At 34.8% G+C, this 27,965-nt stretch overlaps 3 protein-coding genes across 3 annotated transcripts; 2 read left to right on the top strand and 1 right to left on the bottom strand.

Moving 5' to 3' along the window:
- Window positions 1-697: 697 nt before the first annotated feature.
- On the top strand, window positions 698-23,484 carry LOC135671741 (MADS-box transcription factor 50-like). Its single transcript, XM_065179901.1, has 7 exons — window positions 698-925; window positions 22,284-22,362; window positions 22,541-22,602; window positions 22,690-22,789; window positions 22,884-22,925; window positions 23,012-23,053; window positions 23,186-23,484. Exons 1-7 carry the CDS (start codon window positions 744-746, stop codon window positions 23,315-23,317), a joined length of 639 nt encoding a protein of 212 aa, XP_065035973.1. The 5' UTR covers window positions 698-743; the 3' UTR covers window positions 23,318-23,484.
- A 261-nt stretch (window positions 23,485-23,745) lies between these two features.
- LOC103970256 (uncharacterized) lies at window positions 23,746-25,337 on the bottom strand. Its single transcript, XM_009383959.3, has one exon. The coding sequence runs from the start codon at window positions 25,248-25,250 to the stop codon at window positions 24,135-24,137; it is 1,116 nt and encodes a 371-aa protein (XP_009382234.2). The 5' UTR covers window positions 25,251-25,337; the 3' UTR covers window positions 23,746-24,134.
- Window positions 25,338-26,781: 1,444 nt separating this feature from the next.
- On the top strand, window positions 26,782-27,956 carry LOC135671738 (flavanone 3-dioxygenase 2-like). Its single transcript, XM_065179891.1, has 2 exons — window positions 26,782-27,065; window positions 27,145-27,956. The coding sequence occupies exons 1-2, from the start codon at window positions 26,868-26,870 to the stop codon at window positions 27,394-27,396; spliced, it is 450 nt and encodes a 149-aa protein (XP_065035963.1). The 5' UTR covers window positions 26,782-26,867; the 3' UTR covers window positions 27,397-27,956.
- The last annotated feature ends 9 nt before the right edge of the window (window positions 27,957-27,965 follow it).

Genomic DNA, 27,965 nt, shown 5'->3' with positions numbered 1-27,965 from the left:
CGACGTGTCGGGCATCTTGCACCCGCTCCCAAGCGCTCTTCGCTTTTGCTGTCTCGCGTCCGGTGAGGGAACAGGGTTTCTGCTTCCCACGGACGATCGGACCCACCTTGGAAGAGTCGCTGCCCGTTCTCAATTTGGTGTTTCCTGGCTCGACCAAGACAGGCGATCCGGAGCGGAGGTGGCCCCCGACGCCCAGCCAATGCCATTGGCTAATTCCTCTCGACAGACCGAACTGACAACCTATTTCGACGCTATAGGAAGAATCGAAAGCATCTTGAGATTAATTAGGAAAAGTAAAACTCCAATAGTTCCTTTCCTTCTTATATTGGAGCTTGCTTTCTTTCTTTATTTGTTGGTCCAGCGTTTAACCGAGGGGCAAGAGTGATGGGGAAAGGGACGGTCGCTCTTTTTCTGGCCTGCCTTCCGTTCCCACTAATACCATTGTTTCATTTTCGGGGTCTCGTCACAAAATAGGGAAAGGGGGTGGTCATGATGTGGTTCATAGCCGCCTTTCTTTTCCTCTGAGAGAAATAAATACTAGATTTCCTTCTCTTTCCTTTTTTCAGGTAAACGCCGCTGGTCTTACTCTAGTCCTTGCTAATTCCTGTGAGATCCTCTCTTTGGAAGCTCATGTGATCCCTGTTTAGTCTGGTCGTCTCGAGATCATCCGAGCTTATTTTTGCTTGATCACCTCAGGGAGGCAGAAGGAGAGGGGTGGGGGGAGGGGAGATCGATCGGTCGTCATGGTGAGGGGGAAGACACAGATGAAGCGGATAGAGAACGCGACGAGCCGGCAGGTGACCTTCTCCAAGCGGAGGAGCGGGCTGCTGAAGAAGGCCCTGGAGCTGTCGGTGCTTTGCGACGTCGAGGTCGCGCTCATCATCTTCTCTTCCCGGGGGAAGCTCCACCAGTTCTCCAGCTCCAGGTTCCATTAACCTCCTCTCCCACCCGCCCTCTCTCTCCCTCCCTCTCTATGCTTCTCTTTGGTACTTGCCTCTGCTGCTTGTCTTCTAGGATTTCTTGGTGATCAATAAGCAAACCCTTTAACCAAAGCCAGCAAAATACATGTTTACTATCAGTAGTCTTCGCGTATAACGGTATTGCGCTTGGCAACTTCGAGGCAGCTGCTGCTCTCGACTGTGATCACAAGGTGAAGCTGAGACAGTGATCTAATTAAATGAGCCGAACATAAATCTCCTCCCTTTGCGATCATCTTCTAATCTCTTTGTCCTCCTACTTTGGTCATCTTCTAAACCTAGCAAAAATCACGTTTTCTGGAGAGTTGTCCATCTGATTTGGCTTCGATGGTGACCCATCCAGATTCACAGATTTTTGTATTCAATTTGCTCTTCATCAGTGGAATGAGTCCCATTCATGGCTTCCCTACAAGAAGGTGTTGGGAAAGTTTTTCTTACTTGACTAACGTACATCCATATGTAGTATTTCCTTCAGACGGAGTGCAATGCTTTGGTTGTCTCAGTGTCTGTCCTTTTTGCCAAAGTGTAATAAATTATCGTACGTACAGATCCAAAATAATGTCACCCAAATTCCTCGAAAAGGATTCACAGAAATCCAATAATCCTAGTGGCAAGTGTCAATCTAGCTAGCTAGTAGATGTGGATTTCCTACAGAACTATTGGCATATTAATTTATGAGACTATACAACATCCACTTGTTGTTTCTTCTTTCAATTACCTGAGAAATTGAACCACCTGAACAGTATCCTTCCTTCACTATCTTCTTCTTCTCCTGCCATCACCTGCTTCATGTATGTTGGATAGTCGACCCTCCATGCATAAAGTTTTGTGGCAGATGCAGTCCTTAGTGTGAGTTATCTACATATCTTTTATGACATGGTTAAGGCTAGTGATGACAGGAATCATACTCTTCATGAATATAATATAAAGTTTTACATGTTCCAAGTACTTCTTTTCTGCCGTATATCTTCCGAATGATAGTTAGATAGTTACAACGATTGTTTGAACTATGTATAATTGCACAAAGACATCGCAAGTTCTTTTTCCTTGATGATGTTGATAAATTAATATGCATTTACCACAGTGAGAGGAAAAACACTTGTTATTTATGAACTTGAATTAAAATTACCTATGTTTATGTCCACTGAGAAAACCTAATGTAGCTGAACTTGAAATAATAAGAGGTTAGGCTTCATCTTCACGGTCGCTATATATTACGTGAATTTGAGAAGCAAATCCATGATTGTAGCTTTGGTAGACATGTAAAGTTACATTTTGAGTCATACATGTAAGTTCGAAACAAGTGAGACAAGAAGTACAATAGGAGAATTGCTTTTCACCCTTCAGTTTTGGTTATATGGAAGACTTTATGTCAGTATATTGGCTGATAAGAGCACACATAGGATTAATGAGTTGTTTTGATCCAAACATGTCCTTTCTACCTTATCCCAGAATTATAAACCATTCTCTGGATTTTAGATTATTTAGAAAAATTATTACTCCTCATCCTCCTAAAACAGATTTCATGTCTAGTTGGAGAGTCTGAAATGGTTCGGAAGCACCCCATATATATATATATATATATATATATATATCCATTGAGAAACCCCTTATTTTTGTTCCTAACTACTTAACTTTAATGCAATCAAGATTCTTGATATATTCTTGGGTCTTAATGATTTCTATTGTCTAATCTTAATCAATGTTCTTATGAGTTTATTTTTAGCTTTAACATGTTTTTCAGCTCATAAGTTATTTTATTTCGAGTGATGCCATCAATCATTATCTTGACTTCCATTATTATTATCACTATCTTATACTTCAAAAATAATAGGACCAGTGTGCCCTCCTTCCTTGTTTGGGCTTAAGACAAATAATGAAAAAAATTAAGATGGGAATTGAGAAATATTAGAGTTTGGAATATATATATATATATATATATATAACAAGCAACTATAAAAGAAAATTTGATTTTATTAAGGATTTAAGGATAAAACCTTAGTCCATCTTAAGCTAGAGGGAGTGAAGGAAAACTTGAGTAATTAGCTTATTTGTCTTAAGTGAAGGAAAGAACAAGATCATGATATGCATGCATGCATGCAATGGATAAATCTAATGGATTGCCTCATTCACAAATAAAGATAGCAGTGTTCTTTACATGTTTCGTGTCATTAGAGTTAATACGTATATAAAACTGTCAACACCATGAAAAAATGAAGTTATCAGGTCCTCCTACTACACATCATTTTAACATGATGAAAGCAAAAAAAAATGATCTCCAATGGAATGCCAGTGGTTGTATTTCTCATGCTATGCAGTCCTCTATGGATTTTATGGGCTTCGAAAGAATGATTTAAAGGTTGTGACTCTTCAGTGGGAGATCTGATGTGCCTTGTAAAAATGTAGAAGCATTGGCTTGATAAATACCAGTGTTGCTATGGCATTATGATGATCGATCCTTCTCAAAATCATGTCTAGTTTATCATACGAGAAACCGAATCAAACAAGTATAGGTAGTAATATAGAGTTAGCCGAATATGGATTTGAGGACTTGCGCTATCACACATACCATAGATGAATGTAAGCCTTAAGCAACTTACAATTCATATTGAACTTGTCAAATGTATACACATGACCACAATAGAAAAGTAAATAGAAAATAATAATTGACATAGGATTTACGACACTTCTAATCAAGTACCAAATCTTTCATACATTTTATCTCGTAAGCCTTACTGATGATCTATCTACTAGAGGGAGTTCGTATAAGCACTCAAAGGTTTGCTATTCTAGATTTTCCTCGTGTAAAAACCTTGAGTTATAGAGTATTAATTAAACAACAAAACCCTAATATCTATGAGTTTCTTTGCATACTATTTTCTTTTTTCATCAAATTAACTTGGTTTTTATTATGAATCCAAAAGTACTTTACTATCGATGATGATTACAAGGAATGCAATAATATTTTTCTTTCACATAAGCCTTGATTTATTAAAGAGAAACTAGACAAGTACCCAAGGTATAAAAACCATGAGTTACATATAATATTTATTGAACAATAAAAACTATAGAGTCTCTAGGCGTCTTTGGACACTAAAATCCCTTTTCATTTAAGTAACTTGATTCTCTAAATAATTTGATTCCTGCTATCAATGATACTTATCAACTCTAAAACTTTACTATTTCTAATAGCAAGGAAGGCGGTAAACATATCCTTCAAAAAATCTTAGCAATGAATTATGGACCATTAACTAGTTTAGTTAATGAAAACTCTATTAGAACACTATAAAATTTTGCGATCAAATCTTACCTGTGTTGGAAATGGTAGGTTAAGTATATTTGACTATGATCATTTCCAAATGAATGAGAATATATAGTTTTTGGCTTGAATAGATATGACATTTCGACTGAATAGACATGATCTTTCGTCCATATAGATGTGACTTATCACCCAACCGGACATGACCTTTCCTCCAATAAGGCTCTCCAACATGTATAAAATAAATAAACCTCAGCCCATTCATTCATTTTATCGAAATTTGATTTCATTCTTACATTATGGCATCAGTCAAAGAGAGAGTATAGAAGCATTAAAAGTTCAATTCTTATAATTTGGAGTATTACTATTGTAAAAAGTAGTCGTTTTATCTTGGGAGATGATTGCTGCTAATTGTGAGCAACCCTTACGATTTAATAAGAAAATTCATTTGCTAATTGGGAGAAAAATCCTTTCTCCCAATTGGGAGAAAATTCATTTTAATAAGAAAGAGTCCAACTCTTGTCTTAATCAAATCCTTTCCGATTTAACCTAAGTTTTAGTCTTTTGTATTTCAATCAAAAATTTTTTTTTTAAGGGTAAGTGTTGAAAAAAGGATTCGAACTTAGGACCTTACGATAGATCGTCAAAATTTTTTAGTCAAATTATTTTTAACAAAAGAAAATCAACTTCTTTCAACGATCTTCACTACTTATCTTTTAAAAGAAAAATTATCGATCACTAATAGAAAGAATACAATGGACTTTATGATTTCCTTTAACAAGTATAACCTATATCATATATGCTACTTTATTGTTTTTATGACCACATAACTTTTAGTTTTTATTATTTAATTACTCTAATTACCATACATAGAGATCGGCTACCATGATCATTTTAATGATTAGGCTTATTATCTCTTTTAATCTGGTACGAATATGATTCTAATCTCTATTTCTAGCTTTATAGAATTTTTTCTATTTTTATGATTTTGACTTATTTTATAAATATGTAAATTTATGCAAAAATAAAACATCACAGTAAATAATATAAATCTCAGGATCCTTACACTTTGAGATTTTCATAGAAATAAACTTTAATTGAAAAACAAAGTTGGATCCATCGATTGATACCTTATGGAATCCTTTGAAAATTTTGAATTTTCTAATAAACAACTTAGATAGATAGAATTCTGATTTCTCTCTTACCCCTTTTCTTTGACATTTGTTGTGGATGAAAAATATTATATTCTGATCTATGGGTGAAGAGATGATCAGGTTTTGAATTTATAGTGACAAAAAGATACATTCCATTAAAATATCAATTCAGAATTAATATCTAAATATTATGTCAATTATGAAGACAATTGAAATTAGGTTTGTCTTCCTCAATAACTAATAGGATTTAAGTTATTTGTTAAATCACCATTAATATTACAGGAATTAAAAGGTCACATAGGCCACATTAATTCCAACATTCTCCCATTTGACTTTGATTCAATAAATCATAATGCGCAAATAGTCATGACAAATCCTTTTCACATAATGGTTAAAATCATTCATCATTATTAAGTAAATTACTAATGTGACTCATGATAGTAATATATTATTAATTCGATATATTTCTTTTCATGTATCACAACATTATATTTCTACTTGACATATCCATAATAATATTTTCATAATGGTCTAATGATAATGTCTTTCTCAGAGGCCAATACTATCAATTTTTATATACTTTCATCATGTATACACTATAGAAAACATAATAAATAACAAACATATACGTGAGTTCAAGTGTCATATAATAATTCATGAATATAACATAATATCAATAATGATGTCCAGTAAACACTAATGCTTAATTTTTCTACAGGAGTGATAATCCTTTAGTTAATGGATGTACAACAATAAAGGCAGAGCTAATATGTTCAATTGGCACTCTTTATTCTGAACTTCTTTTTTCACAGCTAAGTATTTTATTTTCATATGTTTGATATGTTATAAAACTTATCTTTTTTAAGAAGAATATTGAGACAAAATTATCATAATAAATTTTTAATAACTTAGCAATACTATTGATTATCCCAATTTTTGAAATAAAATCCTATAACCATAATACATAAACTATGGCCTCAAAGCACGCTATAGACTCAGCTTTTATGGTGGATGCAACATAATGGACTACTATATAGCCCTTCACAAAATTGCTTTCCTAGAAGGAATAAATGTTCCATCTTTGACTTTCTTATACCAATCATATAGTAAAATCTGAATATAAATATCTAATTACTTCCTAATCATTTGATCTCCACTTACTAATGATCCAATCTAGGATTACTTTCATATTTGCCCATTGCCCCATATTCTGATAGTAAAACTAATGTCCTACCTAGTACAAGATTATAGATGTATAAGGAATTATTTTTATTTGTTCTCATTCCAATTCAGCTTTGGACATTGCATTACGTTACATTTATCTGTTTTCTGAATTAGAATAATACGTGCTGAATAATTTTTTTTATCTTAAATCCCTATAAAACTTTATTAATATATGCTTTTTGAGATAATCATAACAATCTTTATGATCGATCCTAAAATATTTTAATTTCTATCACATAGGTAGCCTCTTCTATTGAATCATATAGGATTCAGGTTCGGTGATCCATCGGCTTGATATCGTCTTTCAGATAAAAAATACCAAGCCTAAAACTAAAAAAAAATAACCTTTATTATTTATAAAGCTAAAATACTAACTATAATATTTAAAACAATAAAAATAAATACATGAGATAAATCTTATAAATGGGTAAGAATACATATTATCTTTGACAATACTTAGGTTCTCAATTTTAGTTTTCTCCTACTCTCTCATTGTTGGAACCTTCTATTAGTTTGGATAGCAAACAATTGACTTTGGTAACTTTTGACAATAGCTGACAAAGTTTTGATGCAGAACCTTGTTCTCGAAACTCTTGGAATTCTTCTCTCTCTTTTTTCTCCTCTCTTTCTTTTCTCTCTTCTAAGGTTGAAATAGCTAGGGTTGGGGACTCTTGCCGAGGACTTCTTTAGTTTCTTTTAGATGATAATATATCCCTTGTTTTATAAGGAGAGGGGTGTCTTAAATCCTTAGGGTTTAAGAAATTTTCTTGTAGGGTATATATAGCTAAGACTTTTCTTATAGGGTTATCATACCCCCTTGGTGGTTTCTCTATTTAGATAACGATTATCCTAATTCGAGTCTTATTAGGACTTGGATTGAGGCGAGTGGGTTATTGAAATTTGGATTTTGCTTAGCTAAACAAGGTTGTATAGTGTTGTGATTGTCCTTAATCATGGCTCTCTTAATTAGGCGATTCATATCCTATTGAATCTTGCTTTGAAGGTAGAGAAACTTGGCTTTAACAGCTTCTTTAAAGAATCATCTTGTTGCACTTGGTTTCTACTCTTTTGTATATAATTCGGATAACTTTGATGTCCCATCGGTGATAGTGTACTTCTTCTTGATGATACCATCTTCTTCAAGGAGTTTTTTTTAGTTGATCATTAAGTCTTCAGTAGATGACAATATTTTGTTCAGCTCATTGTCTAGCATAGAAAGCTCGAACCGACTTCTGGTTCTCAATGTTAACAATTGAGCACATCTCCATGTAGGGTGGCAACTCGGGTTGCCATGTATGGTCTCCAATCTATTTAAAGACTTTGAAAGATCTATATCGAAGGAACTTTAGTTTCTTTTCTTATCTTTTGAGTCATTCTTTCCCAAGGTGTAGCCATACAATGTCTCATTCATAATATCTATTGTGTCACTCTTTGTATTACTTTTAGCTTTATTGGAGTTTTTTTAACCTCTTCATATGTTCTCCAAAAATTTATGGACATGTTGTGTTGCAATACTTTTGTCTAAGATAGTTGATTATGAATCAATCGTAAACAATAAATCAAAATAACTTTTAGGTAAATAACCTCTACATACCTCAAATATTGATTTATTAGTAGAACTTGTGCATCGCCTGATTGAAAGAAAACTAAAGGTATGATAGGCTTTCATCCCATGTTTTCATCTATCAAGAGTTATATTATTGAAGGAGATAAACCATGATGCAATTCACTACTTTGGTTTGGTTATTGATTTATGGATAAAAGGCTATGCTCTTTTTAAGTTTAGTATCCATGGTCTTGAGTAAACTCTAAAAGTTGCTCAAGAAACACCTGTCATGATCAGACATGATCAGACATGATGAAACTTGGAAGACCTGTTATGATCTTCCGCACATGTTAGAAGAATAATCGAGTTGTTTCTTCTTCGACAATTGTTTTCTTGTAATAAGTACCATCATCTTTGATAACCTATCGACCACCATAAATAGATAGTCATATCCTCGTCTCATTATAGGTAGACCTGTTATGATCTTAATGGCACTAAGGGGGTGAATTAGTGTAATAAAGTTCTCTAATCAATTTTAAAATTTAATTAAAAACTAATAAATTTTAGAAACTTAATTGATGAAGTTAGAAAGTTATGAGTAAAGAGAATAAAACTAAGTTATAAGTAAATAATAATTAAAGAGAGACAAACTAATTTATAGTCATTTAGTCATTCCAATTTACATCTATGCTTGATTCATCTTCTCTCGAGATCATCAACTTTCACTATCGATTCTTTTTCTAATAGACAAATATTAACTACCCTTGTTACAACTCTATCCTTTTTTAAACTTAAGAGATAACTTTCATACTCTCTTTTTAAATAAGATCTTTTATCTTTAATAACTTAAAATTACAGATAAATTCAAAAGGAGGAGGAAACTTAAACAACGCTAAAAATATCATATTACACCACTCTATTAGCTCAAGAATAAATGCTCTGTCAACCAAGCCTAAGTAGAGTATTGATAGGCCTCTAAAGGCTTTAAGAATAGAGTTAAAAATTTAAATCTTCAAAAATTTGATATACGTGCAATACTACCATCGATATTGGGTGATACTATCATCGTAACTTTGACATAGTCATAATTCTGGACTCTAGTAATACCACCACTATAATTTTGAATTTTGGGTAATACCACCACTACCCTTGGTAATATTATCGTCGTCGTAGACAGTACCATCGTCAAAAAGGTAGACAAAATATAAATAATACTTATCAATTGACTCAAGTGGTACTATTGCTTGGGCCTTGAGGTCTGAGCACCCAGTTCTAGTTTAGGCCATTGGTTTGGCCTTCTAATGGGTCCAATTCAATTTGACTTCAAACACAACAACTTTTATGATAAGTGGGTTATATTTTGATCCAATACTAACTCAAATTGACTTAAAATGACCTCAATTAAGACTTTCATAAATCAACTATACAACTAACATATTTTCAAAGCTTTCAGTTAAACAATACAACTCTAAGTCATAATATGCTATAAAGGTCATAATAATTCTAAAAGAATCTTTTCTAGAGATAAGTGAAAAAATCATTTTATAGTCATTACTATCTCTCTCAACGAAACTTTTAACAATAATTTTGGTTTTATACCTTTTGATATTATCATGTGAATCGACCTATTTACAATTAACATTTTTATGTCTTTCGTACAATTCAATAAAATTCCAAACTTAATTTTCATTCATAGATTTCAATTATTCTTTCATAATATCAACCCATTTTTTAGAATTTATACTTTCAACAACTTATGAGGATGGAATTAGATCACTCTTGTAAATAAAGTACATAATCATTATGAATAATAGATCTCCATTATCTTTAAGATATCTTTAATGTTATTACTTGTGATTCATTTATTGTAAATTTATTAGCCATAATTTCATAATGGAGTGGTTTATCATTTATTTACTACTCTTGAACATTATCAAATTGTGAAGCAGGTGAGGGAATAACAACTTTAGGAGTTAATGGTAAATGTACCTCTATTTGAATTTCTTGAATAGCCACATTTCATGGTTCCTATCCTAACTAATTTAATCATTTTCAATGAATCTAGCATTCCTAGTTTCTAGGATTCTTGGACTATAATTATAACAATAAGATTTATACTCCTACGATTTTTCTAGATAACTAATGAAAAATCCACTAATTGTCTTGAAATCTATGTTTTTTTCTTACTTTTGTTAGACAACCCCAAATGTATATGTGGTTTAATCCATAGTTCAAATAGTCTTTAGAATTATTCTATTGTAAACCATGTTTAATGCATGCATTCACAATGAAATAGATAAAGATGAATGACTTAACATACTCCTAGCCATATCCATCAAAGTATAATTTTATATATTTTTACTATATCATTTTGTTGTGGTATACCTAGCACAGTATATCGAGCACATATATCAGGACTATCAAGGAATTTGACAAATGTACTTTCATATTGTTTTGATTCATTATACTTTTCATGATATTCATTAACTCTATCTGATCTTATAATTTTTATTTTTTTTATTTAATTATCTTTCAACCTTTTTAATGTATACTTCAAGGGCATATGCTAATTGAGATTTTTTATGCAATAGATAAATGTAATTGTAACATGAAAAATCATTGATAAAAGTAATAAAATATTTTTCTTCACCAAAAGATGGAACTTCCGAAGGTCCGCATATATTAGTATATATAATTTCAAGAAGCTATGAAATTATAATCAATACACACTATAAGATTAGTAAAATCTAGATTTAGAGAATCTCATTCTTTATTAATCTTTGTATTCTTTCTTCAAATATATGACTCAAACATTTATACAACAAGAAAGAAAAATGCTCATCAACAAAAATAAGTTTAGCACTAATATTATGATGTAAAATAAAAAATGTCTCAATAAATAGATCATCAATATTTAATTTATATAAATCATCGTACAAGATTCCAGAACCAATAAAAGTATTATTTTTAAATAAGCTAAATTATCCATAACCAAACTAAAAAGAAAATATCACTTTATCAAGTTTCGATAAGAAAATTAGATTATGGATATATTGGGTACATAAAGAGTAGACAAATCCAAGTAATTACTAGTATCTAAAACAAGACGATAAGTCTTAATACATTCAAGTTAAGCTTTGTCTCTATTCCCAATGAAAATAAAGTTTTCATTTGCTTTTATGGTCTAGATTATAAAGAATAGCATTGATGATAATTCAGTTTGAACCAAAATCGAACCAGAATTGAGAAGGGGCTAGTTTTTAAAAAAAGAAGGGACTAATTAAAGTCGGTTTTGAGAGACCGTTGGGACTCAATCAGTGCTTGACGTAACGGTCTGAGGGACAAATGACCAATTTGTCCCTCTTAACAATCATATTAATTGTTATTTTAGGGTTTTCGGATTGTTATATATATATATATATATATATATATAAAGATAAATTTACCCCTTCCAACAATCAAATAATAACTAGTTTTGTGGGCATCTCAAGAAGGAAAAATATCTAAAAATCCTATAAATACCCCCTCATACCCCTCATTCTTCTTACACATTTGATTAAGTACTCCTTGAACATTGTTAAGCTCTTAAGTTTTCTACTTGATCCCGATGATAACTGGAAGCCACCACTTCACCAAAGAGTTCTTTGAAAGTCCAACCATGATAACCCAAGAAGGCCAAAGTAAAGTTGATATAACATTGAGCAAGAGCTTAACAATGGTTGAACTAAAGTTGGACAACTTCAAATTGTACTTGAAGGTATAAAACACCAATAGCTTATTCTATGTTATTTACAACTTGAAGTCAGATTTTCAAATCTAAATGAGGAAACATCCAATACAAGCTGGTACGAAGAAAAGCCAAACCTAAATTTTTAGATATCCCACTAATCCTACTCTTTATTTTTTTATTGGAAAAAAATCATAAAAAATTATCTAATTAAATTTCATCAATTTGTCTTTTAGTTTTGATGAAAAAGTTAGTTGTGTTGATTATTGTTAAGAGGTTTTAAATCTCATCGCTAATATGTTCCTAGAACTACTCTTACCTATACTTTATATTTTTTTAAAAAAATTTCAAAATTTATTTTAAGCTTTTGATGATCGTATTTTCATTTGTGTTAATATTTGGAGTGATCACTTGCAAATGAACTTTTAGAGTGTTTGATTGATAGTCATTGGATCGATAGTGATTGAACCATGTAAAAATAAATTATTACTTTTAGAGTGTTTGATGAACGACATATTATCAATAATATTTATAAAATAATAAAAAATATTTTTGAATAATATTTTTTTATTTAAAAACTTTTTTAATTGATTTTTATAATGTAGTAACAAATACTGTTTTTATTATGGAATTTCAAGAAGTATATCAATCAGCTTTTGGTGGTATTTCTTTTTGTGTTAGGTGTGTTTATCATGTTTTAAATTTATGTGTACAAGAATGTTTATAGTTGATTAAAACTTTTTTTCTCCAATTAAGTAAGCAATTTTATTCTTGTGGGTTTATCCACAAGTAACGAAAGAGTAGATTAGATTTTACAAATTAAATAGTGAAAGGCCCAAAAGATTTGTTAGGGGTGTTCCTACTCGATGAAATTTTATATATGAATTTGTTCAAGAATCTTTTTGAGTATAAAGAATTATTATGTATTTTTATTATAAATAATGTTAGACAAGTCAATTTATATGCATAACATTGAAATATTTGTGAAATAATTTTAAAAATTATAATTTTTTTAATAATGTTGTCTATACTTTATCTAGTATTTATTATCCTACTGCTTACATTTTTTATTTATTTATATTAATATTATTGGTGCTTTAGAAGAATATCAATATGATAATGATCTAAATATGGCTATAGTGGCTATGAAATTAAAATAGATAAATTATTTTTAATTGCTTGTGTTTCTTATCCTTGTACTAAATTAGATGGTTAAAATGATTATTTAATAACTTATTATGAAAGTTTAGGAGTAGATATTGATATTGGTGATAAAATTAGAGAAATAAAAAAATTGATCATTAACTCATATGACTATTTTAGTGGTAAATATAGTAGATAACAAATTACCTCTAAAATTTTTCTATCTGCATATTAAGTTGGTAAGGGTAATAAAAAATGTAACGGAGAAAAATTCTTATTACAAAGATAAAAAAAAAACCCCAAAGGGATTATAGAGTTTCCTATTTTAGAACGATGAACACGATACACAAAAACCATTCAATTTTAGCAAAAATTATAAGACAAATACTAACAACTCCCTTTTCAGCAATAGATGTGAGCAAGCCTTTAATGCGGGAGGATGCATCCTCAATGAAACTTGATTAATCATGACCCTCAAATTAGTTGAAGCTCAAGCATATATCAAACCAAGACAGTGAAACAAAATTAAGAGATTATCTACTAAGAGAATGATTGATTATTCGACATATCAACTGAAGTAACAACGATTGTAACTTCCGACATTAAAAGTGATTAAATATTCTATGATTTTATTTTTTATATCAAATTTTTTTATGCTATTAAACTCATTATAGTTGTACATCCATTTTTTTTCAAATTTTAGAAATAAAATTATGATTTTTCATATTTTAAATTACTTTTATTAAATAATAATAATAATAATAATAATAATAATAATAATAATAAATTGCTGATTTTAATTTTAGAAACATATAAAAGCACAAGCTTACTTTTCATTTTCGAGCCAAACATTTCGTTTTGGGCAAGTCAACTATGCAATATATCATTTTCCCGTTCCATTTTGTGGATTTGAGCATGTTTATAGGATTCCTTCACATTATACAATCTTTTTTTATGCTCTTTTCCAACTTCTCTTTATGCTACTTTTCAACTTCTTGATGGCTTACAAAATAAATTGAATGAACCTTTTGTTCCTCTTGAACAACAATACTAGTTATATGAACACTTCACTTTTCCGTAATAGTGTCATAGTTCATTTGAAATGGCCCATATCGTTGAGAAGGCAAGGAATAAAGTATAAACTATACTAAAAAGAATTTATCTACATTCATTCCTAAAACCTTTAATTTTGTTGCTAAATTTGCCATTTCAAGGACATGGACATGTATGCTGCAAGAACCATCAAATTTTATAGCAGTTAATTTGGTCATTTATTTACCAGCAAAGGATTTGTTAGTAGTTTCATAACACTCTTATACAAATTTCATGAATTCTTTAGCACTATCAGTTTTGGGAAAAGTAGACTTAATGTGCTTTTGCAATTTTCATTTGTGTAAACATTAAGCTTAATCTATTAGCTCTTTTTCAAATTTTATGGAAAGACTTTTTCTTTGTTACCGATGGGTTCTTAAAGTGTCAAATTACTAGAATTATAAATGATTAAGGATCATTTTATCTTATAGTTTATTCGTATATAAAAGAATCATTATATTTTAAAAAATATAACATATAAGTATCTTCCATCAAGTTTGAGTTCACAGACGTTAGAGTCTACTTATGCGACATGCTGACGCATAATAAATTATTAATATAATAATATATATAATTTAAATTTTTAAAAAAGATTAAGGTCCATTTTAACCTCTATAGTTTTGATCGTGGACTACTTAAGTCATTATGGTTTATTCATGTCTAAAATAACCCTTATATTTTTAAAAAATATAACATATAAGTTTTTCCCATCAAGTCTGAGTTAACAGACATTATGGTATGGTTATGTGGCATATTGACTCACAATAAATTATTAATATAATGATACATGTAATTTAAGTTTAAAAAGAAGACGATTAACGGGAGAAGGCATCATCGTGGAAATGACTACCAACTATAGTATTGAGTTATTGTGAGAGCTAGCCCCAGAAAATTTACCAAAAGATAATTTTGGCAACCCAACAAAGACAATAAAGCAAAAGAATAAAAGAAGCAACAAAAACACCAGATTTACGTGGTTTGGTCAATTAACCTTACCTACATCCACGGACGAAAGAGGTGCAAATCACTACTATAAAAGAGACTACTACAAATGCCTTATGAAGATGTTCCTAGGCCATAAAACACCCGAAAATACTAAACAAGAAAAAACCCAAACTATAAGCCTAAACTATTTAACTGAGTGTGGACTTAAACTCAAAGCAAACACGTAGGTTTTTCTTGTCGTGCTACTTGTGATGCATCTGACTTCAAAGCCCAGACCCTTATTTATAGTTCCAATAGGAGATAACAAACCTGATTTTCCCGATGTGGGACTATGGGACTTGCCAAACTAACAAATCTCCACCTTGGCATGTCCCAATAAAACTTGCTCCATCTTCTTCATAAAAGCCCCAACAGACAATCATCAACAATGAACACCAACCAAGTCCAAGCACTGCTTGAACTTATAAACTGGAAGAGACTTCGTAAGCATATCAGCTGTATTGTCCTTCGTATGAATTTTCTGAACAAGGACCTTTCCCTCAGCAATGATATCCTGAATAAAATGAAACTTCACATCAATATGTTTCGTCCTCTCATGATATATCTGGTCTTTAGTCAAATGAATAGCACTTTGACTATCATAGTAAATTGTAGTAACACCTTGATGCAAACATAATTCGCTAAACAAACCTCTTAACCATAAAACTTCTTTGATCGCCTCTGTCACTGCCATATATTCTGCCTCTATAGTAGATAAAGCTACGACAGGTTGTAAGGAAGCTTTCCAACTAACTACACAATTGCCAACGCAAAAAACATAATCTGTCAAAGATCTTCGTTTATCAAGATCCGCAACATAATCAGAGTCGACGAAACCAACCAAAGTGTCACGATTTTTCCCAAACTCCAAATAAGTATCTGAAGTCCCTTGCAAGTATCTGAGAATCCACTTCACAGCCTACCAATGTATTTTACTCGGGCGAGACATATATCTACTAACCACACTGACTGCTTGTGAAATATCTGGACGAGTACAAACCATTGCATACATAATACTGCCAATGACACTAGAATATGGAACTTTCACCATATGTTCTTCCTCTTCAACTGACTGTGGTGACTGAGCAGCAGATAGCCGAAAATGGCTAGCAAGAGGAGTACTAACTGGCTTAGCATTTTTTATGTCAAACCTCTCTAAGACTTTCTTGAGGTAATTTTTCTGAGTCAGAAATAATTTTCTAACTCCTCGATCTATTTTGATCTCTATACCAAGAATTTTTTTAGTTGCTCCCAAATCTTTCATTTCAAATTCACTACTCAGCTGTATTTTCAAAGTGTGAATTTCTGATAAATTCTTAGCTGCAATAAGCATGTCATCAATATAAAGCAACAAATACACAAAAGAGCCATCAGTTAATTTTCGAAAGTAGACACAACTATCATACATGCTCCTCATGTAACCATGACCCAACATAAAAGAATCAAACCTCTTATACCACTATCTTGGAGACTGCTTCAATCCATATAAGGATTTCTTTAACAAGCAAACATGGTCTTCTTTACCATCAACTTCAAATCCATGAGGTTGCTCCATATAAATTTGTTCTTCAAGTTCACCATATAAGAAAGCTGTCTTGACATCAAGTTGCTCTAATTCCAAATCATACATGGTAACTAAAGCAAGCAAAACACGAATAGAACTATGTTTAACAATAAGTAAAAATACATCATTAAAATCAACACCATGTACCTGACTATAGCCCTTTGCAACCAATCGTGCTTTGTACCTTGCATCTTCAACCCCTGGAATACCTTCCTTCCTTTTGAAGACCCATTTGCATCTAACAATTTTCTTACCCGAAGGCGGCTTCACAAGATCCCAAGTTCTATTCCGATGGAGAGATTTAATTTCTTAATTCATCGCGATCAACCACTTAGCGGAATTATCACAAGAAACTATATCTAAGTAGGAAGTAGGCTCACCAACTTCACTTGTTTCTTCCACAACATACAAAGCATATGCAACCAAATTTGCATATCTTTGTGGCGGTCGAATATCTCTTCGTTGTCTATATTTAGCTATGGAATATTGCTCTTCCTCTGGATCATCTACGTTAGTAGACTCGGGACCATCTACTAGCATTTTTGAGTAGAAGAGTTCGACTTAAAAGAATTAGAACTACCAATCTCAAGCTCCACCTGCTTCTGCGCACTATCATTTGTACAACTAGTAGATTCTTCTTTAGAAGATAACATATACAATTCATCAAAAGTAACATCTCTACTTATTATAAATTTTGGGGATTTGGGATCAGAACACCATAATCTGTATCCTTTCACCCCAGAAGCATACCCAAGGAAAATACATTTTTTAGCTCGAGGCTCTAGTTTTCCTTCATTTATATGCATGTATGCTGGACACCCAAAAATTTTTAAATCAGAGTAATCAGCATGAGTACCTGACCAAATTTCCTCCGGAGTTTTAAAGTTAAGTGTCGCAGAAGGAGCGCAGTTGACAACGTAACAGGCCATATTAATTGCCTCTGCCCAAAAGTCATTTGTCAACCCTGCATTTGAGATCATACACCTTGCTCTCTCCAAGAGTGTTCTGTTCATACGTTCGGCCACACCATTTTGCTGAGGCGTCATCCTAACAGTGCGATACCGAACAATTCCTTCATTTTTGCGAAATTCATCAAAGTCACCTTCATAAAATTCCATGCCATTATCTGTTCGAAGCCGCTTAATCTGTTTACCTGTTTGCTTCTCAATCAAAGCCTTCCATTGTTTAAATGTTAGAAAAACATCATTTTTATGCTTCAAAAAATAAACCCAAATTTTCCTAGAATAATCATCAATGAAAGTCAACATATACCTAGCACCACCCTTAGACTGAACATGAGCTGGACCTCAAAGGTCTGAATGAATATAGTCAAGAGTACCTTTTGTTTTGTGAACTACCGAAGAATTGAAACTGACTCTTTTCTGCTTTCCAAAAATGCAGTGTTCACAAAAATCCAATGGCCTAGTACTCTGTCCGCAAAATAGACCCCTTTTGTTCAATATGCTCAAACATTTTTCACTCATATGACCCAAATGCATATGCCATAATTTGGTGATGTCAGAATCAGATAATGATGATGACGAGACTACAACCGAGCCTGTGACAGTAGTTCCCTGCAAAATATATAAGCTACCAGACCTACAATCTTTCATAACAACAAGGGCACTTCTAGAAACTTTCATAACTCCATCTTCACCTGTGTATTTACACCCAAGGGCCTCTAGGGTGCCTAAAAAGATGAGATTATTTTTTAAATCAGGAACATGTCTAATATTAGTGAGCATCCTCACAATACCATCATGCATTTTAATTCGGATTGTTCCTCTACCAACAACATCACATGCTGCATTATTGCCCATCAAAACAATTCCACCATTACAAGATTCATATATGGAAAACAAATCTCTATTAGGACACATGTGATAAGAACAACCTGAATTTAAAATCCATTCATTTTTAGACCTCGTCCTGTCATCAGTAGTAGAGAAAATATTTCCAACATTCTCATCAATTGCTACACTAGCTTCAACGGATTCAGTAGTTTTCTCAATAATTTTTTCCTTTTGCTTTAATTTATTTTTCAATTTAAAGCAATTGGTCTTAATGTGCCCCCATTTTATGATAATATCTGCACTCCAAATTTTTATGTCTGGATTTAGATCTAGATTTAGATCTACTACTATCAAATTTCCTTTTATCTGTTCTCCCCCTAACAACCAGACCTTCAGCTTGATTCTCTCTACTTTCCCTAGTGATATCCCTATCTATCTGCTCTTTAGATTTTAGTGCAGATTTAATTTCTTGATATGAAATTGTTTCTTTTCCATAAATCATAGTATCATGGAAATGCTTAAATGATTGGGGAAGAGAACACAAAAGTAATAAGGTCTTATCCTCATCATCAATTTTTGCATCTATATTCTCCAAATCCATAACCAAGAAATCAAATTTATCAAGATGTGAGAGTATACATATACCTTCAGTCATCCGAAGCATATACAAACTCTGCTTTAAATAGAGATGATTCTCTACTGTCCTCTTCATATACAAGGCTTTAAGCTTGTCCTACATGCTCTTAGCCGTAGTCTCCGTAGTTACCTCCTGTAAAACCTCGTTAGAGAGATTTAGAATAATGCTGGATCAGGCCTTCTTATCCATACCCGTAAAATCTTCCTTTGACGTACCATCTAAAATGTTCTCTTCTTAGCCTCCTGTAGTGTCAAATCAACTCCGTCTTGAATCAAAATAGCCTCCATCTTGAGTTGCCACATGCTGAAGTTGACATTTCTGTCGAATTTCTCGACAACGATCTTTGTTATTATCATTGTTGCCAAAAGATCCCAAAAGCAAGCTCTGATACCAGTTTGTTAGAGCTAGCCCCAAGAAATTTACCAAAGGATAATTTTGGTAACCTAACAAAGATAATAAAGCGGAAGAATAAAAGAAGCGACAAGAACACCAGATTTACGTGGTTCGGTCAATTAACCTTGACCTACATCCACGGACGAAAGGGGAGCAAATCACTACTATAAAATAGACTATTACAAATGCCTTAAGAAGATGTTCCTAGGCCATAAAACACCCGAAAATACTAAACAAGAAAAAACCCAAACTATAAGCCCAAACTATTTAACTAAGTGTGGACTTAAACTCAAAGCAAACACTTAGGTTTTTCTTATGGTGCTACTTGTGGTGCATCTGACTTCAAAGCCCAGACCCTTATTTATAGTACCAATATGAGATAACAAGCCTGATTTTCCCAATGTGGGACTATGGGACTTGCCAAACTAACAGTTATTGTTACCTAGCAGAGTATCGTACACACACAGTCTCTCCCTCACTGATGAGATTCAGGAGCTTCTGATCCTACCTCAGGTGGATGTATGTCAACTAATCCAATGTTATGAATGTAATAGTTTTCTAATCCCTTTTCCTCCTCTTAGGTGTATTCGTCCCCACCACCTCTCACTTCGTCCTCTTATGTGCCCTCATCCGTCGCGTCTATGACGTCGTGGTCCAGCTCTCCTTCACCTTCACCTCCACCTTTGGCTTCTCCGTCTTCGTTCGTTGCTATGGCCTTCCTCGCTTCTTCTTTCTTGATAAGATGGACCTTACACCCTTTTTAAACTCTAACATTATTAACTTAAACTTGACGCGAGGGTATGCTACGCTTTTGAAAATGTAGTGGTTATTTTAAACACAACCATAAGAACTTAAGTGGTCTATGATCAAAACTACAAGGGTTAAAATAATATTTTTTTAACTTAAATTGTATATATCATCATATTAATAATTTATTATGAGTCAGCATATCTCGTAAACTGACTCTAAGGTCTATTAACTTAGACTTGATGGAAGGAGCTTATATATTATATTTTTAAAAATATATGAATTATTTTAGACACAAGTAAGGACTTAAATGGTCCATGATAAAAAAACATATAAACTAAAATGGACCTTAACTCAAATGCATATGAAAATTCTCCTTCCAACAAATTAAGATATACATTCTTTATGTCTCACTTTACTTAACAAGTGAATATATTCAAACTACATATATTTGTTATTTTTGGATACACAAAATAATTTAATAGAATATATCAACAATCATAATTATATTTATTAGTTATAAGAATAATAGATCAAACTTTGGGTATGTAATTAATATTTATATGGATCATAATGTTCAACCACTTTGGTGACCAAGAAACCACATAATACATATCAAATTACTTATAATTTGATATATGAAATAAAATCATAATACCATTATCTAATTCATTATCATAATATGACTTAGAGTCATCCATTCTATAAAATTAAAAAGAATAAATTATGATTTTCATGATTAATACAATCTAAACAGAGTCAAATCTAATTGTTAATACTTAAATTATAATCAAAATTAATATAAAATAGTAGAATCATAATTTGATGTGATAATAAGATAAACAAATTCAATAATAAAAAATCATAAGCCCTAAATCATGGTTCTGAAACCACATGTAAACATGCACAAATAAAATATCATAGTGCATGCATTACATAAATCTCATGATTTTTAGACTTAGTGATTTATCACAAAAATAAATTTTAGTTAAAGAATATACCTTAATCCTTTGAGAAATTGAATATCCTGAAAGATAACTCAAATAGATAGATTTTTGGTTTCTCTCCCTTATCCCTTTACCTTAACATACATTATCGATACAAATACCGTATTTTGATTTATGTGTGGAGAGAGGACCAAATTATGAATTTACAGTGACAAAAAGATACCTTCCATCAAGAAATCAATTTAGAATTAATATCTAAATATTTGAAGTAACATCTACTCAAGAGTCACATCTTTTATATGTGACAATTCAAATTAGATTTGTCTTCCTCATTAATGAATAAGATTTAAATTATTTATTAAATTATAATTAATATCATACGAACCAAAAGGTAGCAATATTAATTATAACCCACGATTATTCTCTTATAGTCCCGTTGAATATATAAATCTATGGTCACTGACAATATATTTTTTGACACTTGTGTGCTTCAAATAAAATTTTGTTAGGCCATTTGTTTTGTAGGAATGAATCAACTCTACTCCTTCATATTCTTTCTTCCAATATAAACATTTTGTCTATGATGTCCATCAGTTTCTCTTTTCATTTAAAACCCAACCACAGTTTCTCTTTTCATTTAAAACATTTTGTCTATAATGTCACAACTAGGGCTGTGTTAGACCTAATGGGTAAGAAGGTCTCTTCATAAGCTTGATCGAGTTAGGTTACTCGTATTTAGAATTGGAGAAGTTTTCTCATAAATAACAAGAATTGGCCTTACAAAATACATAAAATCTTATAAAAAAAGATAATTAGGGCAACCGATATCATTTAGTATTTTCTTAGTTTGCCATGATATCAAAAAGGAAGTATGATCATAAAGATGAAAGATGGTATTATCTAGAAAGAATATATTAGAACCTAAGTTCTTTCCTAATATCTTACAAACATATTTATAAGCTTCTGTTGCATGGGCATCATGTTGCATGATGTTTCTGCGGTTCTGGTTCTCATGTCGCTAGATCATCTTTCATGAAGCCATCCGTTGTCCGTATCAGAAACTAATACGTTTCGAAATTGTTTTTGGTTTCTTTAGCATGCAAAGCACCATCGAGCGTTACAGAGAACACTCGAAGGAAGATACCAGCAGCACGACCATGGAACAAGACGCCGAGGTGCAGCGTTCCTTTGTTTCCAACTCTAAGAGTTTCTATAGTTGTGCTAATCTGGTCAATTAAGTGGAAAACAAGTGATCATACACCTTGTTCACTAGCATTTGATTTCTTCCAGAGCCAAAAAAAATGTCTTTTTCTTCTAATTTAGATTCTTAAAAGATAGTTTTGTCGAGTGTAGCAATGGAAATACGAAGCATCATTCATCTCGAAGAAGATTGAAGTACTTGAAGCCTCTAAGCAGTAAGTTTCTAGTCTGATACCCTGCTCATCTGATACTGTTGCAGTCAATACAAGATTTTGTGGGCATAATAAATCCTATCGATGCAGGAAGCTCTTGGGTGAAAAGCTAGAGTCGTGCTCATTAGAGGAACTGCATGAATTAGAAGGCACGATAGAGCAGAGCTTGCGCAGTATCAGAGGGAGAAAGGCAAGTCGGTTGCTGAACATTTCAGTACTACTCGTATCAAATTAGCAATAGGAAACCGAGACTGATTACATGCTCTTATTTATACTAACTTCAGCATCAGTTGCTAAGCGAGAAGATTTCACAGCTAAAAGAGAAGGTAAATTACTCGAAGCTTTGCTGTTGGTGAAGTGTTGCAGGCATGTACCGCATCTGTAGCTAATATCACTCACTCATTTGATTCAGGAGAGTTCCTTAGTGAAGGAAAATTCATTGCTACGTGAAAAGGTACGTTTAATCAATTTGCTGAATTAAGTTGCTTTTTTTGACGGCATAATCTGGCCAAAAAATGTTCTTTGCATCACTGGGACCGCAAAAGCATTTAACTGATTTGACATTGTTAATGTTTGAACTTGGAAGTGCAAGCTACTGCCGGGGTTGCCATCTGCTGCTTCCAAGGAAGTTGTACCATCCACCAACCTTGACCAACATACTGAGGTAGAGACGGAGCTGCGCATTGGATTTCCAGGAAGAAAGACCCATGGGATGTAGCAATGTTTAATTGACCTCTCGGATCTGTAAATTTATTGACTTTTGTATAAAATTCAGTGACATACATATGATGCTGGGCACAATAGGGAGAAATAACTATCTGCCGAAAAAATTCTTATTGTTATTTTTCTCTATTGAGTGAAATAAGAAAAATTAGATTTCCTGCATACTACATGTAGATTTACTTGACTGAAGGAAAATGCTCTTCTACCTATTAAATGAGAGGCAGAGCTAATGCTTACTTGGAACTCTATGCTCATCGACTTGATTTTGTTTTCTAGAGATCATGCGATATTTGGACACCAAGCAAGTTTACTGATGCGAACCAATGAGCTAGCATGACATTTTCTTTGTCCAATCTCAACATGAAGTAGCCTGTAGATCCATCATTCGGCTAAAAAGTGAGTAGTTGCAGAAAGCAATGGAAATCAGGTTATGGTTAATTAGTTTGATGGCAGCAGCTTTTGTGTGGTGATTCTTTCTTCTGTGAACCTCTGAATTTTACACAGCTCATCAAATTTCAGTTCCTGTTCTGAAATTTCCATTTACTTGGGTTCTCTAGCCGTAGTTCATCTTACATATGTGTGTACATTGTTATCTCTTCTTTCTTCTCTCTTATTCTAGAGTGACATTTTGCACTGTTAACCCATAAAATCACACTGCTAGTTTCTTGATCCGCGTGTTAGCTATTCTTGACAATGTTATCGGAAAATCAAAGATGATGATGAAGAAGAAAAGACTGTGGGTGGCGATTATGGAATCGAATGAATGGAATGCGAGCTGAGCTAAGAGACTCCTACAATAAATCAGACTCATGTCACCAAGATGGCGCATCTTCGTTCTCCAGACGTGGGGTGGTCCGAACCATCGCCGCTGTAGGTGCCCTGACATGACCCACCATGGAGATCTGCAGTGCCTCCTCCTCGTACGCTCTTCTCTCCATCTCCGCAGTCCGCAACCTCTTCCACTTCGCCGTCACCATGGCCACCACGATTAGTCCTAAGAGCACTGCGCTGAAGGCACCCGCCGCAACGCTGACCACGACTACCTTCCATCCGCTCAGCTTCATCTCCTCTCCACCACCGGCATTGTCAATGGTCTCGACTACCAGGGCAAAGTGGCCCTGACTTCGCGCACTACATGCATTGCTGCGGGTCACGTTCGATAGGCTCAGTTTGCCGTCCAACTCGAACAGCGCGCAGAGCACTCGCCGTCCCTTGGTGCTCTGCTCCAATCCCGAAAAATCTACTGTGATGGGTCTCTTCGTCACCAAGATCTCCAGCTCAGGTGGAATCGAAGAATTGCGAATGCTCGCTGCTCTGTAGAATAGAAGGCCCAGCACCGGAGAGACCAGTTGAAACCTCGATATGTTCCTGTAGCTGCCGTACACGGAAGAGAGGTTGCCCAGGTTCTGAATCACCAGGATGAGCCTCTTAGAGTGGGGATGAACGACGACGCCTGGCGCGACATGGAACTCATTGACCGAGGCGCCGTGACGCCTCAAGCTACTAGTCCGATACCGCACAGTCTCCACGGTCGCCCCGGAGACGCTGGGAGGGAGTGAGACATTGTAGACGACGGCCGTCTTGTGGTGGTCGGTGAGATAGGATCGGAAGGCTGAGTCTCTCACTATCCGGTCGATGAGGGCAGGGTCCTGGAGTTGGTGCGAAGGAGACGAGAGACTGATGACGAGAAGGAAGAGGAGGTGAGGCTTCAAGCGAAGACCCATCAATAGGTTGCTAGGAAAAGCACTGCTCCTCTCCACCGCAATAGCATTGAGAATCGTCTCTCTTTCTGGCTGTTGCCTTTTTACCTTCAGTTCTCGTCTCTTTTCCTTTCGTTTGTCGATAAAGACCGACAAGGCGCAGACCAAGGACGGAATGGAGATCTCCAAATGGAAGATCGAGGGTTCTGCTTCCAGTTGCAGTTGCATGAAGGGTTCGCTGCAAATGTGTTGGATCGTCGACTTGGGTACTATTTGAGGATGAAGTGACTTGGATGGTTACGGCGGCTACGTAGTTGGGATGGGCTACCTTTTGGGGGTCGGGGGGTGGTGGGTTTGATGTGTGGGGTTTGGGGAAGAATGATGAGGGTAGATGGGTAGTCAGCATTGCTCTTTTGGAAAGGAGAAGAGTCTGGATCTGGGGACGACGTGCTTTAGGCTTTGCGTGAGGAATAGATTAATCTAAGAGAGGGGCTAAAAAGTGCTTTCGCCATGGATTGGTTCCCACATCATGCACTGCTTTCGCTGAAGGGACGGACTGGCTGGCGGTGCTTATGCTAATGGAATGATGGTGGCGGAGGCATGCCTGCTACTGCTAGTATCCTCGAGTGCTTTCTTTTTGTTGGGTTGACTGGGGGTCATAATAAGACCATTCGCATGTCTCGTGGCCCTGTCGGTTTTACCTGCTTGAGCTTTCAGTTTAAATGGTCTTTATGCTCCTCCTATCTACCATAATGCCTGTCTGTCCATACGTCTTTCAACATAAAATGGTTTCAAGCATGACTAATGCTCCTTAGAAATATGTTCCTCCTGGAAGATGTTGCTACGTTAGTTATACTGCTTTTTGAAGTAGCTTCGTACGCTCAGCCACATGCACAGCACACATGTAGTTAAACTTAATGCAGCACTTTAGGTTAGCTTACTAGATTTAATCGAAGGTGCCTGACACAAAAGTGTTTGTGTGTCTGATACATGTGGCGGGCGTGTTGGACGCTAGTAATGACTGTAAACAAAGGACAAGCATGATCCCAACAACGAGAGCTTGCCATGAACATAGTACTGTAAAGGATGGAGGAGGGTGAGGTTGACCCTTCCAGGTGGGCTCGAGTATGTGGTTGTCTTGCCTACGAAAGCCCAATTCAGACTGTTAACCAAAGTCCAGCCTATTGTTTGTTTCCTATGATCCACACAAATGCCCTTGTCATTTAAGCCTATTGTTGAATCGACTTGAGAGTCGATGCCGTAGCTCCGACGCGTTCACAGCCCGAAACCATTATAGCGATGAAGCCTTCAAATTTCGATCGAGCTAACAGGCTGTGGCTCTTTTATTTCCATTGTTATACGATTGATTGAGATGGCCTGCAAATGAGTCTTCCACATGAGAAGAATAATTTAATGCAATAGAATAATGCAACGAGTAGCTGTTGGTCTTCCACATGCGTGCGTGCGTGCCTCTTCTGGTTGTAAGATTGACTTGACTTGGATCGAACTGAACACAGCAAGTGAGCTTTCTATCAACTCCGGAGCGAGCCCATACCCAACCTCACGAGTGAACCCCTTGATTCGGCACTACAGGTTGCACCCTTAAAGCAGCCGACGAAACTTTGTGCTGTTCCATAACCCTCGACGTGGATGACGCCGAGCACACGTGTCCGCACATGCGCGTAGCCGAGGTGGCGTTGTGACATCACGGTCACAACGGTCGATTACATCACCCGCGTGAAGCTTCTTCACTGCGTCAACATATTCTCGCGAACGAGGAGGTCCGCCTTCTCCCTTTATTTGTGCAGCGTCTCGAAGCTCCCTTTCGATACCTCTGTCTATCTCATGGCGGATCAGCTCCTCTCCACCGTAACTTACCACGAGACCCTTCCGGAGAACTACGTAAGGCCAGAGTCTCAAAGACCTCGTCTCACACAGGTCATCAGCGACGCAAACATCCCCATCATCGATCTCGGTTCACCGGATAAGTCCCGAATCATCTCCCAGATAGGGAAAGCCTGCCAATCCTATGGCTTCTTCCAGGTCGTTGAATTCCGACGACCCAGCTTCTTCCTTTCCTCCTCAACTGTTTGTTAGTATTTCCCGGGTTATTCGTTTGTAGGTTGTGAACCATGGAATCGATACTGAATTGATGGTGAAGATGATGGCTATTAGTCTGGAATTCTTCCGTCTACCTCCCGAGGAGAAGGCGAAGCTCTACTCCGATGACCCGGCCAAGAAAATGAGGCTCTCCACGAGCTTTAATGTCAGAAAGGAGGCGGTACACAACTGGAGGGACTACCTCCGGCTTCACTGCTATCCTCTGGAGGAGTACGTTCCCGGCTGGCCTTCTAATCCCTCTTCATTCAAGTAAGTTATCCGTGCTTCTCCTCCTCTTCTTCTCTTTAGTCGGACAGTAATAGCATAAGAATAGTCAAATAATTTGAGTATGTACTGAAAAAAAAGGTGATAATAAGAATAATAATAATAAATAAAGCATTGATGTAAAGACTGGAATACCGATCGAATCTCTATGTAGCGATTGGACAGGTGCATATTACCAGTGTGCTTGATTCGATAGCCTCGCATCTTGATGCTGGTTAAGAATCTGATGCTGCCAGAGCATGATGCATGTATAGGAGAAACACACCAGTTCCCTTAAGTCGTCACTAGAATTTGGTTCTTTGATGAGAGTAGCAGTGTGCATGAAGCCATTAGCTGCTGATGATGATGGATTATGGTTGATCACTTGGAATTAATACTTCATGTCTCTGGATCTTATGATTGGTCATTGTCGTAGAAGACAAACATGGCTGGAAAATATAATCTGCTGAGGTAAGAACATTCTAGAGGGGGAATCTTCAACGTGTGAGGCAGTACCAAGTCTTCCTTGTGGGATATTTTTCGATTTTTTTTATAGCACTGACAGGAACATGGTTATCT

Source organism: Musa acuminata, unplaced genomic scaffold, assembly GCF_036884655.1.
Source record: "Musa acuminata AAA Group cultivar baxijiao unplaced genomic scaffold, Cavendish_Baxijiao_AAA HiC_scaffold_1153, whole genome shotgun sequence".
NCBI lineage: Eukaryota > Viridiplantae > Streptophyta > Magnoliopsida > Zingiberales > Musaceae > Musa > Musa acuminata.
The sequence above is the reverse complement of the archived record's forward strand: the minus strand, read 5'-3'. Positions and strand labels throughout refer to the sequence as shown.

Coding starts and splice junctions, on each gene's coding strand:
- LOC135671741 (XM_065179901.1), top strand. CDS start 744: ATGGTGAGGGGGAAGACACAGATGAAGCGGATAGAGAACGCGACGAGC. Junction 22,603..22,689: donor GTACTTGAAGCCTCTAAGCA/GTAAGTTTCTAG, acceptor CTATCGATGCAG/GAAGCTCTTGGGTGAAAAGC. Junction 22,790..22,883: donor GCAGTATCAGAGGGAGAAAG/GCAAGTCGGTTG, acceptor TACTAACTTCAG/CATCAGTTGCTAAGCGAGAA.
- LOC103970256 (XM_009383959.3), bottom strand. CDS start 25,250: ATGCAACTGCAACTGGAAGCAGAACCCTCGATCTTCCATTTGGAGATC.
- LOC135671738 (XM_065179891.1), top strand. CDS start 26,868: ATGGCGGATCAGCTCCTCTCCACCGTAACTTACCACGAGACCCTTCCG. Junction 27,066..27,144: donor AATCCTATGGCTTCTTCCAG/GTCGTTGAATTC, acceptor ATTCGTTTGTAG/GTTGTGAACCATGGAATCGA.